The sequence below is a fragment of the Lolium perenne genome, chromosome 6 (genome assembly GCF_019359855.2).
Source record: "Lolium perenne isolate Kyuss_39 chromosome 6, Kyuss_2.0, whole genome shotgun sequence".
Lineage (NCBI taxonomy): Eukaryota > Viridiplantae > Streptophyta > Magnoliopsida > Poales > Poaceae > Lolium > Lolium perenne.
The window spans coordinates 131,739,344-131,758,968 of NC_067249.2; the positions used below are offsets into that span (position 1 = coordinate 131,739,344).

A 19,625-nucleotide genomic window follows, 5' to 3' on the forward strand; every position below is an offset into this window, starting at 1 on the left:
TACTCTCATTGCGGTTAGCTGGAGGAAGGTGGCACCGATCCGGCATATTTGCGCCATGTTGGACCGGCCATGGGCCCACATGTAAGAGTGGAGCAAAACCGTAAAGAAAGGTGTAGAAAAGAGAACAAACGTGCTCAAATGAGGTATTTTGGAGAAATTTCTGCCACACAGACTAAAAACAATACCAACTTCATTGTAAGAGGTAAAAAAGTGAATTTCACTCAAGAAAAATATACTGTATTTGAATTTAAGAAAAAGAAATATAAACCAGTAATAAAATACTGCGAAAAAGAAATTCTCAGTCTTCCCTGGTTCCAGTCTGTACTCCGTAGAACGTTAATGCTCCATCAAAACCTTCCCCCGTCCCCGCCATGCAGCAACCCCGCTCGCACTCGCACACCTCCAAAACAAGGGGGAGAAGAAACAAGTGAGGCGCGCCAAATCCACTGTCCTCCCCTCGCCGTCGTCAATGGCCTCCGTCGGTGGCGCCGCTGCGGCGGCGTCCGCCCTCTTCTTCGCTTTTTTCCTCCCCCTCCTCGCCGGCGCCTCCGAGTCCGACCACAAGGTAACCCACCAACCTGCCCCTCCTCCACCGACGGGAACGAGCACACACGCGTCTCAACCAGACCCCTAGAGTGATACGGCACTGTCGGGTTACGCCCGCCGCTAGATCTGTTGCTCACTTGGCGGCAGATCTGCGTGGCGCGGGCGCCAGCACACGCGGGATCTCTGAATAGTCTTCCTGCTGGATCGGAGTGCTCAGTTGGTTTGGTTACTAGATCTCACTCCATTTATTCGGCAATGGAGACTTGGAGTCACGTTTTCGTTGGTGGGGGAGCAAGGCGGACAGCAAGAATGGGGAGGGATTGCATCGCTAACGTCCTAAAAGTTCGATATCATGTTGTGCTGTTCTATCTGGCATACTTTGGGGAGACGATCCTTCCTTCGTCGCATTGATGAACTACTGCTTCTATTGTAAAGTGCTGCTAGCCTGCACTGTTTTTGGCATGTACCTGTAATTCTGTTTTTCGCATAGTTTGGGGAGTAATTGTTGTCTAGCGCCACAAACTTTTCAATTAAGTTGTGCTCTCTTTTCTGCGTGTAGTACCCAGCGGAAGCCCCGGTTACGCTCTGGGTGAACAAGGTTGGCCCCTATAACAACCCGCAGGAGACATACAACTACTACAGCCTTCCATTTTGCCACAGGTCAGACAACCCTGTGCATAAATGGGGAGGGCTTGGGGAGGTCCTTGGTGGGAATGAACTGATCGATAGCCAGATTGACATAAAATTCAAAAGTAAGCCAGTCATCCCTTGATGAGTATTCTTTGTCTCGCTTCCGTTTTGAATATTGAATTGTTAAGGTCAAAATGTGATGTTTAAAAATGACTGTGGTTTATGACAGAGAATGTTGATAAGGACACCATATGTTCGATGGAACTTGATTTTGAAAAGGCCAAGCAATTATCGGATGCAATTGAGAATTCATACTGGTTCGAATTCTTCATTGGTAAGTTGCCTGAGCTCCTGTTGGACTCTGTTGGCAAGCCTACTTGCCTTTTAATTTACAATCACATTTCTATGAGATTCATCTTACTGACTTAGTTTTTTGAATATGCTGCTCCCTTGTTTTTGCTACAATCAAGATGATTTGCCTCTGTGGGGTATGTATATCCTCTTCCTTTCCTACTGCTGATATGCCCTCTGCAGTACCTTCAGTAGGCTTATCTTTTTTTTATTGTACTTTTCAGGTTTTGTTGGAGAGGCAGATAGAAACAACGATAATAAATATTTTGTTTTCACTCACAAAACTATTTTCATCAAATACAATGGCAATCAGGTTTGTGTTTCACCATTTCCCTTTACAGAGCCTTCAAATTTTGATCATCATTTATCAGCACTGCTACTTTCATGCAGATTATCCATGTTAATCTTACTCAAGAAAGTCCAAAGCTTGTTGATGCTGGTAAGGCATTGGATATGACATATTCTGTCAAGTGGGAACCAACCAATGTAACGTTTGCTCACCGCTTTGATGTCTACCTTGACTATCCTTTCTTTGAACACCAGGTAATAACAAGATTTGACTCTTCTATTAAAGGACCTTTCTGCACTTTGGTTCATATGAATTTTGGGTGTCATATTTTTCCAATGACCTCCTTTGCCTTTAACTATGTTCGTATATATACCTTGCCAAAGGACATGCTGTGTGTCTTACAGAGTTCTGATCATTTCCTCTGACCACAAATATTGTTCCCAACTGCAGATTCATTGGTTCTCAATATTCAATTCTTTTATGATGGTTATCTTTCTCAGTGGGCTAGTGTCGATGATACTGATGCGCACTCTAAGGAATGATTATGCAAAGTACGCCCGTGACGATGAGGATCTGGAAACCCTGGTGAGTACTTATCTACACAAATAAAATAAGAATTCTTTTATGCAAACAATTGTTTCCTGGCTCCAGTTCTGCACTTATAATTTGTTTCATACCAGGAAAGGGATGTCAATGAAGAATCTGGGTGGAAGCTTGTACATGGGGATGTTTTCCGGCCTCCTCGCAGTTTAGCTCTTCTTTCAGCTCTTGTTGGCATCGGTACACAGTTGTCAGCTCTTATTCTGCTAGTGATTATATTGGCAATCATCGGAATGCTGTACATTGGGTATGCACTTTGCTTGTTTTGTTGCTACAACTGTCATCTTTCTCTTTACATGCAGCTTCTAGTAAATGCAGGACTTAGATGAAGCCACTAGCGTTGGCCCCATGGTTTTCTCTGGCTTGTAATCCAAGCCAAATAGCGTATAGCATCTCAAGTTTTAAACACTAAATCTAAATCACAAGTAGACCTCCATCAAGCACCAGATTGTTAATCTAATTTCCTTATGTGACCACATGCTTACTTCCATACAAGTACTCCGGATTATGATTTTACCAGTCGTGCTACTGAAATCCAGTCAACACAGGGACATAACTGCCATCTTCCTCTTGTCTGTGTAGCTATGACTTGCACATTATTTGATTTACATAGAGCTTTACTGCTTAGTGAGTATTATGGAGTTTGTTGAAACAAACCAATTTCCAAAAACATGTTCCAACTTAATTTTATTTTATCTGCTATCATATTATTGATCAACTGGAAATCAATTCCATTATGACCTCTTGCACTTTTTTAACTACATCTTCTCTATGTAGATTTTTTTCCAAGTTAGAAACATTACAACATTGTTGAATTATTGTTTTGTTTAACTTATTGCTATGTAGTATAATTTTAGTGACAATAGTCATTATGTTTTTTGTTACTGTCAGTACATCCTCTTGAATAAAAACATATGATATATTATTTCCGTTTAGCAAGTGCAGGTCTTTTGAAATCCTGGTGCTCCAACACTATGTTACTTTTACTTCGATTATCTCGAATATATTTAAGATGCAATGAACTACTTTATTATAAGCATTCTAATTGTACTGTCTGTGATGGTACATAAAATATGTCCTCACCTTATTTTCTTATCCTGATAGGCGAGGAGCCATTGTCACGACATTCATTGTTTGCTATGCCCTTACTTCATTCATTTCTGGATATGTTAGTGGCGCATTGTACTCACGGCATGGAGGTACAAACTCAGTTTACCTACCATCTTAAATGAATCCTCACACTTATGTTTCTACAAGGTGCTCATATCTGTTGAAATATTTTGTTTAATGAGCAGGAAAAAACTGGATAAAGTCAATGATCATGACAGCATCGCTGTTCCCGTTTATGTGCTTTGGAATTGGTCTAGTGCTCAACACTGTTGCTATATTCTACGGATCATTAGCTGCCATACCATTTGGTACAATGGTTGTTATGTTCATCTTGTGGGCCTTCATCTCTTTTCCTCTTGCTCTTTTGGGAACTGTTGTTGGTAGAAACTGGAGCGGTGCCCCAAATAATCCATGCAGAGTGAAGACTATTCCCCGTCCTATCCCTGAGAAGAAATGGTACCTCACGCCTTCTGTAATTGCTCTTATGGGAGGACTGCTTCCTTTCGGCAGTATTTTCATTGAGATGTACTTTGTCTTCACGTCATTTTGGAATTACAAGGTAAAAAGGATAATTTCCATTTCTTCATTATTTCTTGAGTGCCTCTGTTTTGTTCATATATACGGAGCCTGATGCCTCCTGTCTCATCCTGCATTGGTAGGTATACTACGTGTACGGGTTCATGTTGCTGGTCGTCTTGATCCTCATAATTGTCACAATCTGTGTAACGATTGTCGGTACATACTTCTTGCTAAACGCTGAGAACTACCACTGGCAATGGACTTCATTCTTCTCCGCTGCTTCCACCGCTGTTTATGTTTACCTCTACTCCATATATTATTACAACGTGAAGACCAAGATGTCAGGATTCTTCCAGACAAGCTTCTACTTCGGCTACACTCTGATGTTCTGCCTAGGTTTAGGAACGCTTTGCGGTAAGCTCTTCTTCTGCACCGACAACATGTGCATGGCCAAGTTTTGGATGGTTTCAATTGACACCGGTTGTGATTTTGATGCAGGTGCTGTAGGATATCTTGGCTCTACCTTGTTTGTGAGAAGGATATACAGGAATATAAAGTGTGACTGAAGACTGCCCCCAATTATATTCCTGGGGAGTGTATGCCAATGATTTGTTTTGTCGAGGGAGCAATGATTCTGTGGTGTAGAAGGCAAGGCAGTTTGGGAATATGATCATTCTTTGACAACAAGCTGCACTGCCGTCTTAATTTTCTTGTCCTTTTTGTTTCCCTCTGACCCCTCTTTGGGTCAACAAATTTTCATGCTCAATGAGCTATATAGTATTTGATCTGTTGATGCGGCAACATTTTTTCTTGCTCAATTAGGTATATAGCCGTGATCATAGTTGTTGAGTAGTAAATCTGTGGTATATATGACAATTATTATTCTTAAATGAAATGAGACCGTTGTATAAAACTGTTAATATCGACAATTATTGATGTTTGATGCTGAGCATTGCCCCTGAAGTATATTTACCATGCTCGTGCTTCCACGAGGCAACATTGTTGAAATAAACTTACATCATACAGTTAATGTTGACCTTTTGTTTTACAAAATCTGTCATGTGAGACAAATCAAGTGTTGAAGGGTATCTATCCCTTCCTTCGGTTTTCGGCCTTAGGGCATCTCCAACCGGGCGACCCAAACGGACGCGCTGGACCGTCCGTTTTGGGCCGTTTGGGTGGCCGCGCGGACGGAGCCCCGCGTCTGTTTGGGTCGCGCCATGCGCCCAACGCGGCAGTTTTGGGTCGCGGCGCCGTACAGTACGTTTTTCTTGTAAATTTACTATAAAAACACAAGATAAATTAGAAAATATATAAAATAGTTCAAATGCTCAAAAATTATTACACATTACATTGTCCACGTAATCAAGGATAAAATATTATTCAAATAAAATGAAAAAACGATACAAATGCTCTAGGCTTCCGGATTTCCTTCATCATTGTTGTTTGCAGCATTGTTGCCTACATGCTGCCAGACGTGCTCGATCAAATCTGCCTACAGCTGATTGTGTACAGCTAGATCTCGAATTTCATGGTGTGCAGGAAGAATTTCCTGGAATGATGCCGGGCCACCTTGAGGAGTAACCAACTCTCCCTGGCCCTCCCAGTCATTATCATAGAGTGAATCATTCCGCTCTACATCAACAATCATGTTATGCATGCTTACACAAGCGGTCATCACCTCCCACAGAGTTTGCACATCCCAGGCTCTGGCAGGGTGTCTGACGATAGCCCAACGAGCTTGGAGGATGCCAAACGCCCGCTCGACATCTTTCCGGGCTGCCTCTTGCTCTTTGGCAAACCTTGCCTCCTGCTCTCAGTTGGGTTTTCGGATTGTCTTCACGAGTGTATCCTAAGGTGGATAAATACCGTCAGCAAGGTAGTACCCCTTGGTGTAGTGGTGGCCATTGATCTCAAAATCCACATCAGGGGACTAACCGTACGCTAGCCTATGAAACACCGGAGAGCGCTGCAGCACATTGATGTCATTGTGCGAGCTAGCCATTCCGAAAGAATGAGTGCCAAATCCATGTATCATGTGAAGCAACAGCTTCAAGAATGACTGTGCACCCCTCAGAATGACCGCTGTATGCTCCATGCCAACCAAAGGAGCAGTTCTTCCACTCCTAGTGCATGCAGTCTATGCTGCCAAGCATCCCAGGAAACCCCCTGGAAGCGTTGATTGACAACAGACGAGCTGTGTCCTCTGCATTAGGTTGCCTGAGGTATTGTTCTCCGAACGAACCGATCACTGCTCTGCAGAACCTGTACATCGCTTCCAAGCCGGTAGACTCACTCATGCGCGTGTACTCATCTACGAAATCACCAGCAACGCCATATGCAAGCATCCTAATCGCTGACGTGCATTTCTGGTACGAAGAGAGGCCTACCTTGCCAATTGCATCCACTTTCGCGTTGAAGTAGTCGTCGTAGAGCTTGACGCCATCCATTATCCGGCGGAACAACGGTTTGGACATCCGAAAACGACGGCGAGACATGGCCGGCGTGAACAATACCATGGGTTGGAAGTAGTCGGTGAAGAACTGGTCGTGGCCGCGTTCTCTTTTGCGGTCCAAGGCGGCCGCGCGCCCCGGCAAGGACCCCCGGTGCACGGGGATTTGCGAGACAATGTGCCCGTGGATGATTGATACGTCTCCGACGTATTGATAATTTCTTATGTTCCATGCCACATTATTGATGATATCTACATGTTTTATGCATACTTTATGTCATACTTATGCATTTTCCGGCACTAACCTATTAACGAGATGCCGAAGAGCCAGTTGCTGTTTTCTGCTGTTTTTGGTTTCAGAAATCCTAGTAAGGAAATATTCTCGGAATTGGACGAAATCAACGCCCAGGGGCCTATTTTTCCACGAAGCTTCCAGAAGACCGAAGAGGATACGAAGTGGGGCCACGAGGTGGCCAGACACCAGGGTGGCGCGGCCCAAGCCCTGGCCACGCCGGCCTGTCGTGTGGGGCCCTCGTGTGGCCCCCTGACCTATCTCTTCCGCCTACTTAAGATCTTCGTCGCGAAACCCCTAGTACCGAGAGCCACGATACGGAAAACCTTCCAGAGATGCCGCCGCCGCCAATCCCATCTCGGGGGATTCAGGAGATCGCCTCCGGCACCATGCCGGAGAGGGGAATCATCTCCCGGAGGACTCTTCACCGCCATGGTCGCCTCCGGAGTGATGAGTGAGTAGTTCACCCCTGGACTATGGGTCCATAGCAGTAGCTAGATGGTCGTCTTCTCCTAATTGTGCTTCATTGTCGGATCTTGTGAGCTGCCTAACATGATCAAGATCATCTATTTGTAATGCTATATGTTGTGTTTGTTGGGATCCGATGGATAGAGAATACTATGCTATGTTGATTATCAATCTATTACCTATGTGTTGTTTATGATCTTGCATGCTCTCCGTTATTAGTAGAGGCTCTGGCCAAGTTTTTACTAGTAACTCCAAGAGGAGGTATTTATGCTCGATAGTGGGTTCATGCCTCCATTAAATCTGGGACAGTGACAGAAAGTTCTAAGATTGTGGATGTGCTGTTGCCACTAGGGATAAAACATCGATGCTATGTCTAAGGATGTAGTTGTTGATTACATTACGCACCATACTTAATGCAATTGTCTGTTGTTTGCAACTTAATACTGGAAGGGGTTCGGATGATAACCTGAAGGTGGACTTTTTAGGCATAGATGCATGCTGGATAGCGGTCTATGTACTTTGTCGTAATTCCCAATTAAATCTCACTATACTCATCATATCATGTATGTGCATGGTCATGCCCTCTTCATTTGTCAATTGCCCAACTGTAATTTGTTCACCCAACATGCTTATTCTTATCGGAGAGACACCACTAGTGAACTGTGGACCCCGGTCCATTCTTTTACATCGAATACAATCTACTGCAATACTTGTTCTACTGTTTTCTGCAAACATCATCATCCACACTATACATCTAATTCTTTGTTACAGCAAGCCGGTGAGATTGACAACCTCACTGTTACGTTGGGACAAAGTACTTTGGTTGTGTTGTGCAGGTTCCATGTTGGCGCCGGAATCCCTGGTGTTGCGCCGCACTACATCTCGCCGTCATCAACCTTCAACGTGCTTCTTGGCTCCTACTGGTTCGATAAACCTTGGTTTCTTACTGAGGGAAAACTTGCCACTGTACGCATCACACCTTCCTCTTGGGGTTCCCAACGGTCGCGTGCTGTACGCGTATCAAGACTGTTTTCTGGCGCCGTTGCCGGTGAGATCAAGACACGCTGCAAGGGGAGTCTCCACTTCCAATCTCTTTACTTTGTTTTTGTCTTGCTTTACTTTATTTACTTTCTTGTTTGCTGCACTAAATCAAAATACAAAAAAATTAGTTGCTAGTTTTACTTTATTTGCTATCTTGTTCTCTATATTAAAAACACAAAAAAATTAGTTACTTGTATTTACTTTATCTAGTTTGCTTTATTTACTATTGCTAAAATGGGTACTCCTGAAAATACTAAGTTGTGTGACTTCACAACCACAAACAATAATGATTTCTTATGCACACCTATTGCTCCACCTGCTACTACAGCAGAATTCTTTGAAATTAAACCTGCTTTACTGAATCTTGTTATGAGAGAGCAATTTTCTGGTGTTAGTTCTGATGATGTTGTTGCCCATCTCAATAATTTTGTTGAACTATGTGAAATGCAAAAGTATAAAGATGTAGATGGTGACATAATAAAATTAAAATTGTTTTCTTTCTCATTAAGAGGAAGAGCTAAAGATTGGTTGCTATCTCTGCCTAAGAATAGTATTGATTCATGGACTAAATGCAAGGATGCTTTTATTGGTAGATATTATCCCCCTGCTAAAATTATATCTTTGAGAAGTAGCATAATGAATTTCAAACAATTGGATAATGAGCATGTTGCACAAGCTTGGGAAAGAATGAAATCTTTGGTTAAAAATTGCCCAACCCATGGACTGACTACTTGGATGATCATCCAAACCTTTTATGCAGGACTGAATTTTTCTTCGCGGAACTTATTGGATTCAGCTGCTGGAGGTACCTTTATGTCCATCACTCTAGGCGAAGCAACAAAGCTTCTTGATAATATGATGATTAATTACTCTGAATGGCACACGGAAAGAGCTCCACAAGGTAAGAAGGTAAATTCTGTCGAAGAAACCTCTTCCTTGAGTGATAAGATTGATGCTATCACGTCTATGCTTGTGAATGGTAGGACTAATGTTGATCCTAATAATGTTCCGTTAGCTTCATTGGTTTCTCAAGAAGAACATGTTGATGTAAACTTCATTACAAATAATAATTTCAACAACAATGCTTACCGGAACAATTCTAGTAACAACTATAGGCCATATCCTTATAATAATGGTAACGGCTATGGTAATTCTTATGGGAATTCTTACAACAATAATAGGAACACACCCCCTGGACTTGAAGCTATGCTTAAAGAATTTATTAGTACACAAACTGCTTTTAACAAATCCGTTGAAGAAAAGCTTGGGAAAATTGATATACTTGCTTCTAAAGTCGATAGTCTTGCTGCTGATGTTGATCTTTTGAAATCGAAAGTTATGCCTAATGAAAATCATAATAATAAAATTGTTACTACAGCAAATGCCATCCAAGTTAGAATTAATGAGAATATAAGATTGATGGCCGAATTGCGTGCTAGGTGGGAAAAAGAAGAAAATGCTAAAGAAGATAATATAGCTAAAGTTTGGACTATTACTACCACTAGTAATGCTAATGCTCCACATGTTGCTGCACCTCCTACTATTAATGGTAAAAGGATTGGTGTTGGCAATGTTTCCACTTCTAATGCAAAGCGTGAAAAACTGCCTGAAACTGCTAAAGCTATTTAAAGCTTGCTGTGATAAAACTGTTGAATTTTTTTCCAACATTGGGGACAATGATCCCATTGCTTTAGATTATAATGGTTTGGATTTTGATAATTGCCACATCTCTGAAGTTATAAAGTTCTTACAAAAACTTGCTAAGAGTCCTAATGCTAGTGCTATAAATTTGGCTTTCACGAAACATATTACAAATGCTCTCATAAAAGCTAGAGAAGAGAAATTAGAACGTGAAACTTCTATTCCTAGGAAGTTAGAGGATGGTTGGGAGCCCATTATTAAGATGAAGGTCAATGACTTTGATTGTAATGCTTTATGTGATCTTGGTGCAAGTATTTCCGTTATGCCTAGAAAAATCTATAACATGCTTGACTTGCCACCATTGAAAAATTGTTATTTGGATGTTAATCTTGCTGATAACTCTACAAAGAAACCTTTGGGGAGAGTTGATAATGTTCGCATTACCGTTAACAATAACCTTGTCCCCGTTGATTTTGTTGTCTTGGATATTGAATGCAATGCATCTTGTCCCATTATATTGGGAAGACCTTTTCTTCGAACTGTTGGTGCTATCATTGATATGAAGGAAGGTAATATTAAATATCAATTTCCTCTCAAGAAAGGTATGGAACACTTACCTAGAAAGAGAATGAAGTTACCTTTTGATTCTATCATTAGAACAAATTATGATGTTGATGCTTCGTCTCTTGATAATACTTGATATACACTTTCTGCGCCTAACTGAAAGGCGTTAAAGAAAAGCGCTTATGGGAGACAACCCATGATTTTACTACTGCACTTTTATTTTATATTTGAGTCTTGGAAGTTGTTACTACTGTAGCAACCTCTCCTTATCTTATTTTGTTGCATTGTTGTGCCAAGTAAAGTCTTTGACAGTAAGGTTCATACTAGATTTGGATTACTGCGCAGAAACAGATTTCTTTGCTGTCACGAATCTGGGTCTAATTCTGTGTAGGTAACTCAGAAAATTATGCCAATTTACGTGAGTGATCCTCAGATATGTACACAACTTTAATTCAATTTGAGCATTTTCATTTGAGCAAGTCTGGTGCCTCAATAAAATTCGTCTTTACGGACTGTTCTGTTTTGACAGATTCTGCCTTTTATTTCGCATTGCCTGTTTTGCTATGCTTGATGGATTTTTCGATTCCATTAATTTTCAGTAGCTTTGTGCAATGTCCAGAAGTGTTAAGAATGATTATGTCACCTCTGAACATGTAAATTTTGATTATGCACTAACCCTCTAATGAGTTGTTTTGAGTTTGGTGTGGAGGAAGTTTTCAAGGATCAAGAGAGGAGGATGATACAATATGATCAAGGAGAGTGAAAGCTCTAAGCTTGGGGATGCCCCGGTGGTTCACCCTGCATATTTCAAGAAGACTCAAGCGTCTAAGCTTGGGGATGCCCAAGGCATCCCCTTCTTCATCGACAACATTATCAGGTTCCTCTAGTGAAACTATATTTTTATTCCATCACATCTTATGTACTTTGCTTGGAGCATCTGCTTGCTTTTGTTTTTGTTTTGTTTGAATAAAATGGATCCTAGCATTCATTGTGTGGGAGAGAGACACGCTCCGCTGTTGCATATGGACAAATATGTCCTTAGGCTTTACTCATAGTATTCATGGCGAAGGTTGAATCTTCTTCGTTAAATTGTTACATGGTTGGAAACGGGAAATGCTACATGTAGTAATTGGTGGAATGTCTTGAATAATTTGATACTTGGCAATTGTTGTGCTCATGTTTAAGCTCTTGCATCATATACTTTGTACCTATTAATGAAGAAATACATAGAGCTTGCTAAAATTTGGTTTGCATAATTGGTCTCTCTAAGATCTAGATAATTTCTAGTAAGAGTTTGAATAACAAGGAAGACGGTGTAGAGTCTTATAATGTTTACAATATGTCTTTTATGTGAGTTTTGCTGCACCGGTTCATCCTTGTGTTTGTTTCAAATAACTTTGCTAGCCTAAACCTTGTATCGAGAGGGAATACTTCTCATGCATCCAAAATCCTTGAGCCAACCACTATGCCATTTGTGTCCACCATACCTACCCACTACATGGTATTTCTCCGCCATTCCAAAGTAAATTGCTTGAGTGCTACCTTTAAACAATTCAAAATTTATCACCTCTGATTTGTGTCAATGTTTTATAGCTCATGAGGAAGTATGTGGTGTTTATCTTTCAATCTTGTTGGGCAACTTTCACCAATGGGCTAGTGGCTTCATCCGCTTATCCAATAATTTTGCAAAAAGAGCTGGCAATGGGATTCCCAGTCCCAAATTAATTAACCTAAATAGACACTCCTCCATGGTATGTGATTGTTGGACGGCACCCGAAGGATTCGGTTAGCCATGGCTTGAGAAAGCAAAGGTGGGGAGGAGTGTCATCATAATAAAACTAAAATAAAAAGGCACTCCTTCATGGTATGAGATTGTTGGCAGGCACCCGAGGATTCGGTTAGCCATGGTTTGTGAAAGAAAGGTTGGAAGGAGTGCCACACAAAAATAAAAATAATTCATGGGAGCCGCTCTTTGAAGGTTTGTCTGGCAAGGGGGTTAGAGTGCCCACTACCATTCGTTGACAACAACAAACACCTCTCAAAACTTTACTTTTATGCTCTCTTTATGTTTTCAAAACCAAAGCTCTAGCACAAATATAGCAATCAATGCTTCCCTCTGCGAAGGGCCTTTCTTCTACTTTTTATGTTGAGTCAGTTCACCTATTTCTCTCCACCTCAAGAAGCAAACACTTGTGTGAACTGTGCATTGATTCCTACATACTTGCATATTGCACTTGTTATATTACTTTACATTGACAATATCCATGAGATATACATGTTATAAGTTGAAAGCAACCGCTGAAACTTAATCTTCCTTTGTGTTGCTTCAATACCTTTACTTTAATTTATTGCTTTATGAGTTAACTCTTATGCAAGACTTATTGATGCTTGTCTTGAAAGTACTATTCATGAAAAGTCTTTGCTGTATGATTCATTTGTTTACTCATTGCATTACCATTGTTTTGATCGCTGCATTCATTACATGTGCTTACAATAGTATGATCAAGGTTATGATGGCATGTCACTCCAGAAATTATCTTTGTTATCGTTTACCTACTGGAATGACAGGAACTAAGCTTGGGGATGCTGATACGTCTCCAACGTATCGATAATTTCTTATGTTCCATGCCACATTATTGATGATATCTACATGTTTTATGCATACTTTATGTCATATTTATGCATTTTCCGGCACTAACCTATTAACGAGATGCCGAAGAGCCGATTCTTTGTTTTGCTGTTTTGGTTTTGAAATCCTAGTAAGGAAATATTCTCGGAATTGGACGAAATCAACGCCCAGGGGCCTATTTTTCCACGAAGCTTCCAGAAGACCGAAGAGGATACGAAGTGGGGCCACGAGGTGGCCAGACACCAGGGCGGCGCGGCCCAAGCCCTGGCCGCGCCGGCCTGTCGTGTGGGGCCCTCGTGTGGCCCCCTGACCTATCTCTCCCGCCTACTTAAGGTCTTTGTCGCGAAACCCCCAGTACCGAGAGCCATGATACGGAAAACCTTCCAGAGACGCCGCCACCGCCAATCCCATCTCGGGGGATTCAGGAGATCGCCTCCGGCACCCTGCCGGAGAGGGGAATCATCTCCCGGAGGACTCTTCACTGCCATGGTCGCCTCCGGAGTGATGAGTGAGTAGTTCACCCCTGGACTATGTGTCCATAGCAGTAGCTAGATGGTCGTCTTCTCCTAATTGTGCTTCATTGTCGGATCTTGTGAGCTGCCTAACATGATCAAGATCATCTATTTGTAATGCTATATGTTGTGTTTGTTGGGATCCGATGGATAGAGAATACTATGCTATGTTGATTATCAATCTATTACCTATGTGTTGTTTATGATCTTGCATGCTCTCCGTTATTAGTAGAGGCTCTGGCCAAGTTTTTGCTAGTAACTCCAAGAGGGAGTATTTATGCTCGATAGTGGGTTCATGCCTCCATTAAATCTGGGACAGTGACAGAAAGTTCTAAAGTTGTGGATGTGCTGTTGCCACTAGGGATAAAACATCGATGCTATGTCTAAGGATGTAGTTGTTGATTACATTACGCACCATACTTAATGCAATTGTCTGTTGTTTGCAACTTAATACTGGAAGGGGTTCGGATGGTAACCTGAAGGTGGACTTTTTAGGCATAGATGCATGCTGGATAGCGGTCTATGTACTTTGTCGTAATGCCTAATTAAATATCACTATACTCATCATATCATGTATGTGCATGGTCATGCCCTCTTTATTTGTCAATTGCCCAACTGTAATTTGTTCACCCAACATGCTTATTCTTATCGGAGAGACACCACTAGTGAACTGTGGACCCCGGTCCATTCTTTTACATCGAATACAATCTACTGCAATACTTGTTCTACTGTTTTCTGCAAACATCATCATCCACACTATACATCTAATCCTTTGTTACAGCAAGCCGGTGAGATTGACAACCTTACTATTACGTTGGGACAAAGTACTTTGGTTGTGTTGTGCAGGTTCCACGTTGGCGCCGGAATCCCTGGTGTTGCGCCGCACTACATCTCGCCGCCATCAACCTTCAACGTGCTTCTTGGCTCCTACTGGTTCGATAAACCTTGGTTTCTTACTGAGGGAAAACTTGCCGCTGTACGCATCACACCTTCCTCTTGGGGTTCCCAACGGTCGCGTGCTGTACGCGTATCAATGATCAGCGCAGCATCCGTGAAAAATTCGTCGTCGGAGTCCTCGTCTGACGACGTGTCGATGAAGTTCTTGAAGAAGTAGTCGTCGTCGCTGTGCACCATGATCTAAAGATGAAAACGGACAAATTTTAGTATGCCCATTTCATCGAACACCTCGCAGGCGGAGCCCATCCAATGTGTCCGTAGGGACCTGCAGGCCATGGCCGTCTCGGCCGACTTGCGGTCTGCAAACACGGTGCACGAGAGCTCACCTCCGGCGGCAACGGCGCAGCTGCGAACGGCGGGACGTCTCGCGACGGTGGGAGGACAACAGCGACGGCAACGGCGTCCTCCGACTCTGCTACGACGCGGTGAAAGCAGCGCGGGGCCGCGACCTATGCTTCCGCCCCGCTTGCCGGCGTCTCGACGACGGTGGCCGGCGTCGACTCCGCTCCCAAATCGCGGGTCCTTGGCTGGCGGCGGAGCGGCGGGAGATGTGTGCGAGGGGTTTGTGTTTTGGGAGACAGACAGGCGGGGCAGGGGCGGACAAGGAGAGGACGCGAGCGACCAGCATTCGCCATCCGCGGCCACGCAAACTCGTCCCTGATTTGGGCCGGGTTTGGGTCGTCCCGGACGGCGCGGCCATCCGTTTTAGGGATGGGTCCGCGCGCTGGGCCACGTTTTTGTTCGACTCGACCCATCCGAATGCGCGGGCGCGGTTTGGGTCGCCCGGTTGGAGATGCCCTTATAGACTGGCCATTTCTTAATGAAAAGGCAAAGCTCCTGCTAATTGCTAAAAAAAAAGGGCATGTAGCCTTGAGATCTCGTTTCTATTCTAGGGAGTGGAGCTGACGAGCTTTCTCTCTTCGCCTTTGCATAATTTGAAATTTCCCTTTCTGATATGTTAGTGGCAATGATCTGATCGGTACAAACTACTCCCTCTGTGTATTGATGTAAGATGTTTTAGATACTTTTAAAGTAAACTACTTCCTTCAGTCTCTTTTAATTAACTCGGATTTAATATAACTTTATACTAAATTCGAGTTAATTAAAAAACCCAAACAAAGTACTAGATACAAACCAAAGTGAGTGAACTTACACATAAAAATAGACTAATATGAACTAAAGTGCATACGAACCAAATAAAATGCTTTAACACGAGGGAGTGTGAAGTTTTGGGTGAACAGAAGATCGTACGGCTCTGCGAATGCTAAAGAAAATCTGAATTCGCCGGACCGGACGACCATAGGCAACAAGACATGCACTCGAGCTCCAGCATTGGCCAAACTCATGCGATTGCGAAGCGCAGACCAAATGGGCAGCTGGCCGCTCGCTCCGGCGACCCGCCGCCTCCGGAGACCACACCTCGCCACCTTCTTCTCCACAGCGCCCTCCTCCCTCGGCTGTCCGCTCCACGCCGAGCTCGCGCGGCGCGGCGTCCCGGCGGCCGCCTCCCTCGCCCTCTACTCCCGCATCCGCGAAGCCACCACGCCCACCCCATTCACCTTCTCCCTCCTCCTCGCCGCCCTCGCCTCGTCCCCTTCCCCCAGCTGCACCGGCCTCGCCGCGCCCGTCGCGCACGCGCAGGCGCTCAAGTGCGGCGCGCTCGCGCACCCGGTCGTCACCAACTCCCTCCTCAAGCTCTACTGCGCGCTCGGCCACCTCCCCTACGCGCGCAGGGTGTTCGACTCGGGCGCCGCCCTGGACGTCGCCTCGTGGAACACGATGGTCTCCGGGTACGGCAAGAGCGGCGACCTGCCCGCGGCGCGGGAGGTGTTCGGCAGAATGCCGGAGCGGAACCTGGTGTCCTGGAGCGCGATGATCGACGCGCTTGTGCGTGCCGGGGTGTTCGGCGAGGCGCTGCGGGTGTTTGATCGGATGATGTTCGAGGGTTTCAAGCCCGATGTAGTGGTGCTGGTCAGCGCGCTCAAGGCGTGCGCGCATCTTGGTGCGGTCGAGAGGGGTCGGTGGATTCACCGGTATCTTGAAACGGAGGGGGTTGCGGGGAGGGAAAGGAACGTTAAGGTCGAGACGGCGCTGGTGGACATGTACTGCAAGTGTGGGTCCATGGAGGAGGCTTGGTCTGTTTTTGACGGCGTTCACTGCCGCGATCTTGTGCTCTGGAATTCAATGATTGGAGGGCTTGCGGTAAATGGCCACGGTGAGCGTGCACTTGAGTTGTTTCGAGTGATGTCCGAGAAGGGTTTCAGGCCAAATCAGTCGACGTTCGTTGCTGCATTGTGCGCGTGCACCCACACAGGTCGTGTGGACGAAGGGAGGAGTATTTTCAAGTCGATGCGGTGCCACGGGATCGAGCCACAGAGGGAGCACTATGGGTGCCTAGCTGATCTTCTTGGGCGTGCAGGTCATGTCGAGGAGGCTGAGACTGTGTTGCTGGATATGCCAATGGAGCCACATGCGTCGCAATGGGGTGCGCTGATGTCTTCATGCCGGATGCACAATGATATTAGTGTCGGCGAACGTGTTGGGAAGCGGCTCATTGAGCTAGAGCCACACCATGGTGGACGTTATGCCGTTCTGTTCAACCTGTATGTAGCCAATGGTCGATGGGAAGATGCAAAAGCCATTCGGCAGATGATGGTGGAGAAGGGAGCAAAGAAAGACACGGGTTTGAGCTTCATGGAGTGAAATGGTTTGATTCCTTCAGCTACAATTCGGACAAGGCACATCTAAGACAATTAGTTTTTCTCTGGAAAGCTGGTGAGAAGATCCCATCACAATTTCTTCTGCACAAGCTTCAGTGTCAAGTGGCTGAATTGGATTGTTGCTTTGCTGGGCAACTAGCTCCACTAAGATAATTGTCAATGAAGACCGCTCTGACCCTGTCCTGCAGAGGAGAAACCTGAGACACTGCCTTGGAAGACTGCTGGACATGGCTCAAGAGGACATGATTCTTTCACAGACTGGCCCACAAATCCTCAGGTTCAGAGCTTCCTTTTGCACCGATGATGTTATCATTTTCCTACGGCCACACTGGCAAGACCTGCGGGTCACTGTTGCTATCCTAGACCTCTTAGGTGCTGCTACAGGCCTCGTCACAAACATGGCTAAGAGGGACAATATTTTCCCCATAGCCTGCCAGGACGTGGATCTTACCTTGGCCGCCACTGTTTCTGATTGTGCTGCAGCTGATGCAAGAGCCATTCAGCAGATGATGGTGGAGAAGGGAGCCAAGAAAGACGCGGGTTTGAGCTTCATTGAGTGAAATGGTTTGATTCCTTCAGTTACACTCCGGACAAGGCACATCTAAGAAAATTAATTATTCTCTGGAAAGTTGGTGACAGGATACCATCACACCTTCTGCACAAGTGTTTCTTCTTCTGCTCTACTTCTGTCCTTGATGCCTCCATGATATCGTTAGCTCTTGGAATCTTTGTGGTATCACGATGTTCTCCATTTCAGCCAATTCCATGCACTAGCCCCGCTGAAGTATCCAGTGACCAGTGGTGCTAACCTGGCGAGAGGGTGGAACCCCCCTCCAAGCTAGGGAGGAAATCCCTGGAATAAAAAAATAGCAGAAACAAAAATATTGTCAAAAACCAAAGAACATCATAAATAATTCTGAAATCAGACATGTTAAGGAAGCCAAACATAAACCTACACGATTGAAAATTTAGTTAAAAGGTAGTAAAGCATAAATAATATACTACCTCTCTCCATAAAAGGACGGTGTCTAGATACATCCCAATTTAGACAAATCTTCGACATCCCAATTTAGACAAATCTTCGACATCCTTTTATGGATAGAGGGAGTACCAAATACCATAAATATTCATGAAATATTTTGAGAAATAAAGAAAACACAAGTACTTTAGTAAGTTAGATTTTAGACACATATCAGATAGAATATCTTTTCGTGTTCATAACAATGTCAGAATAAAATAAGCACAAGGAATAAAAACAGAGGAACATTGCAATTCTACGATGGGTTCAAAAGGAAATTAAGCATATCTGTAGTAACTGCATAGAAACTGCAATAGTGCAAGTATGAAGCAACAATCAAATGGTCATACACATCTTGAACACTTGGGTATGCATGCCGCTTGTTTAGGTTCTAGCGTGCTGGTGTAACCACTTTGATCGCAGGTAACCTAGTGAACTAAATTTATCATCATCATAATATAAAGGCATCTGTGTTTCAAGTTAAGTGAAAAAAGGGACCTAGTGTCAACTCAGATCATCAATAAGATTCCATAGAAAAAAAGTCGTCTCCACAAAACTTCCTGGAGCTTAGGCTAAACCTCTTATTTAATTCTGAGAATAGATATCCTACAGTGAAAAAGGAGTTCTGGGTATCAATGAAAGCACCAGAATGCCTTATGAACAAAATAGATGCTTCAAGACCTTATCATCAATATTTTTCTCGCACATGCATCTAAATGCAGTGATGTGCTTTCGGTGCTCTGACTAGATATTTATTCATATGTTACAGTTCCATGGACAGAGCCGCCAGTTGGTCAGGTAATGATGGAGTTGTTTCTTACAGAATGCCTTATGAACAGTCACTTGCTTCTTGCAGCACCGCCACTGACGGTTGGTAGCACCATCGGTGAGTATTTGCAGCACTATCACTGGTAGTTTGGAGCATCATCACTAGCAATTTAAACCACCACTGCTGACCATTTGCAGCACCACCGCTAACCGTTAGTACCACCGCCGCTGACCATTTGCAGCAACGCCTGACGCCACTGGAAGCATCTGCCGTAGTCCGTGGATGCACCGTTGTCGCCGGTGGGGTCCTGTAGCAACCCCCGTAGGTGGTTGGAGCACTGCCCAACGTCGTTGGCAGCACCGACCATAGCAGTGGTCTCCATCTCCGATGAAGGCAGGAGCCGGGGGAGCTAAGCACTCCGGTGACGGTGGGGCGCTGCGACCGCCGCGCCCTTCCCGGGCAGCACGCTTCTTGGAGTCATGCATACCGAAAGCCACGGCCTGGCGGCGGAGGACGA

General features: G+C 44.2%; 2 protein-coding genes across 2 annotated transcripts; both read left to right on the forward strand.

Moving 5' to 3' along the window:
* Nucleotides 1–347: 347 nt before the first annotated feature.
* On the forward strand, nt 348–4,988 carry LOC127334524 (transmembrane 9 superfamily member 1). The gene is made up of 12 exons (XM_051361001.2): nt 348–565; nt 1,106–1,298; nt 1,406–1,510; nt 1,647–1,664; nt 1,752–1,840; nt 1,918–2,070; nt 2,267–2,401; nt 2,497–2,663; nt 3,521–3,615; nt 3,712–4,085; nt 4,186–4,459; nt 4,544–4,988. The coding sequence occupies exons 1-12, from the start codon at nt 470–472 to the stop codon at nt 4,609–4,611; spliced, it is 1,767 nt and encodes a 588-aa protein (XP_051216961.1). The 5' UTR covers nt 348–469; the 3' UTR covers nt 4,612–4,988.
* Nucleotides 4,989–15,898: 10,910 nt separating this feature from the next.
* On the forward strand, nt 15,899–19,486 carry LOC127334523 (pentatricopeptide repeat-containing protein At5g66520). Its single transcript, XM_071822679.1, has 2 exons — nt 15,899–17,984; nt 19,109–19,486. Exon 1 carries the CDS (start codon nt 15,946–15,948, stop codon nt 17,302–17,304), a length of 1,359 nt encoding a protein of 452 aa, XP_071678780.1. The 5' UTR covers nt 15,899–15,945; the 3' UTR covers nt 17,305–17,984; nt 19,109–19,486.
* Nucleotides 19,487–19,625: the final 139 nt, after the last annotated feature.

Coding starts and splice junctions, on each gene's coding strand:
- LOC127334523 (XM_071822679.1), top strand. CDS start 15,946: ATGCGATTGCGAAGCGCAGACCAAATGGGCAGCTGGCCGCTCGCTCCG.
- LOC127334524 (XM_051361001.2), top strand. CDS start 470: ATGGCCTCCGTCGGTGGCGCCGCTGCGGCGGCGTCCGCCCTCTTCTTC. Junction 566..1,105: donor CCTCCGAGTCCGACCACAAG/GTAACCCACCAA, acceptor TTCTGCGTGTAG/TACCCAGCGGAAGCCCCGGT. Junction 4,086..4,185: donor CGTCATTTTGGAATTACAAG/GTAAAAAGGATA, acceptor CTGCATTGGTAG/GTATACTACGTGTACGGGTT.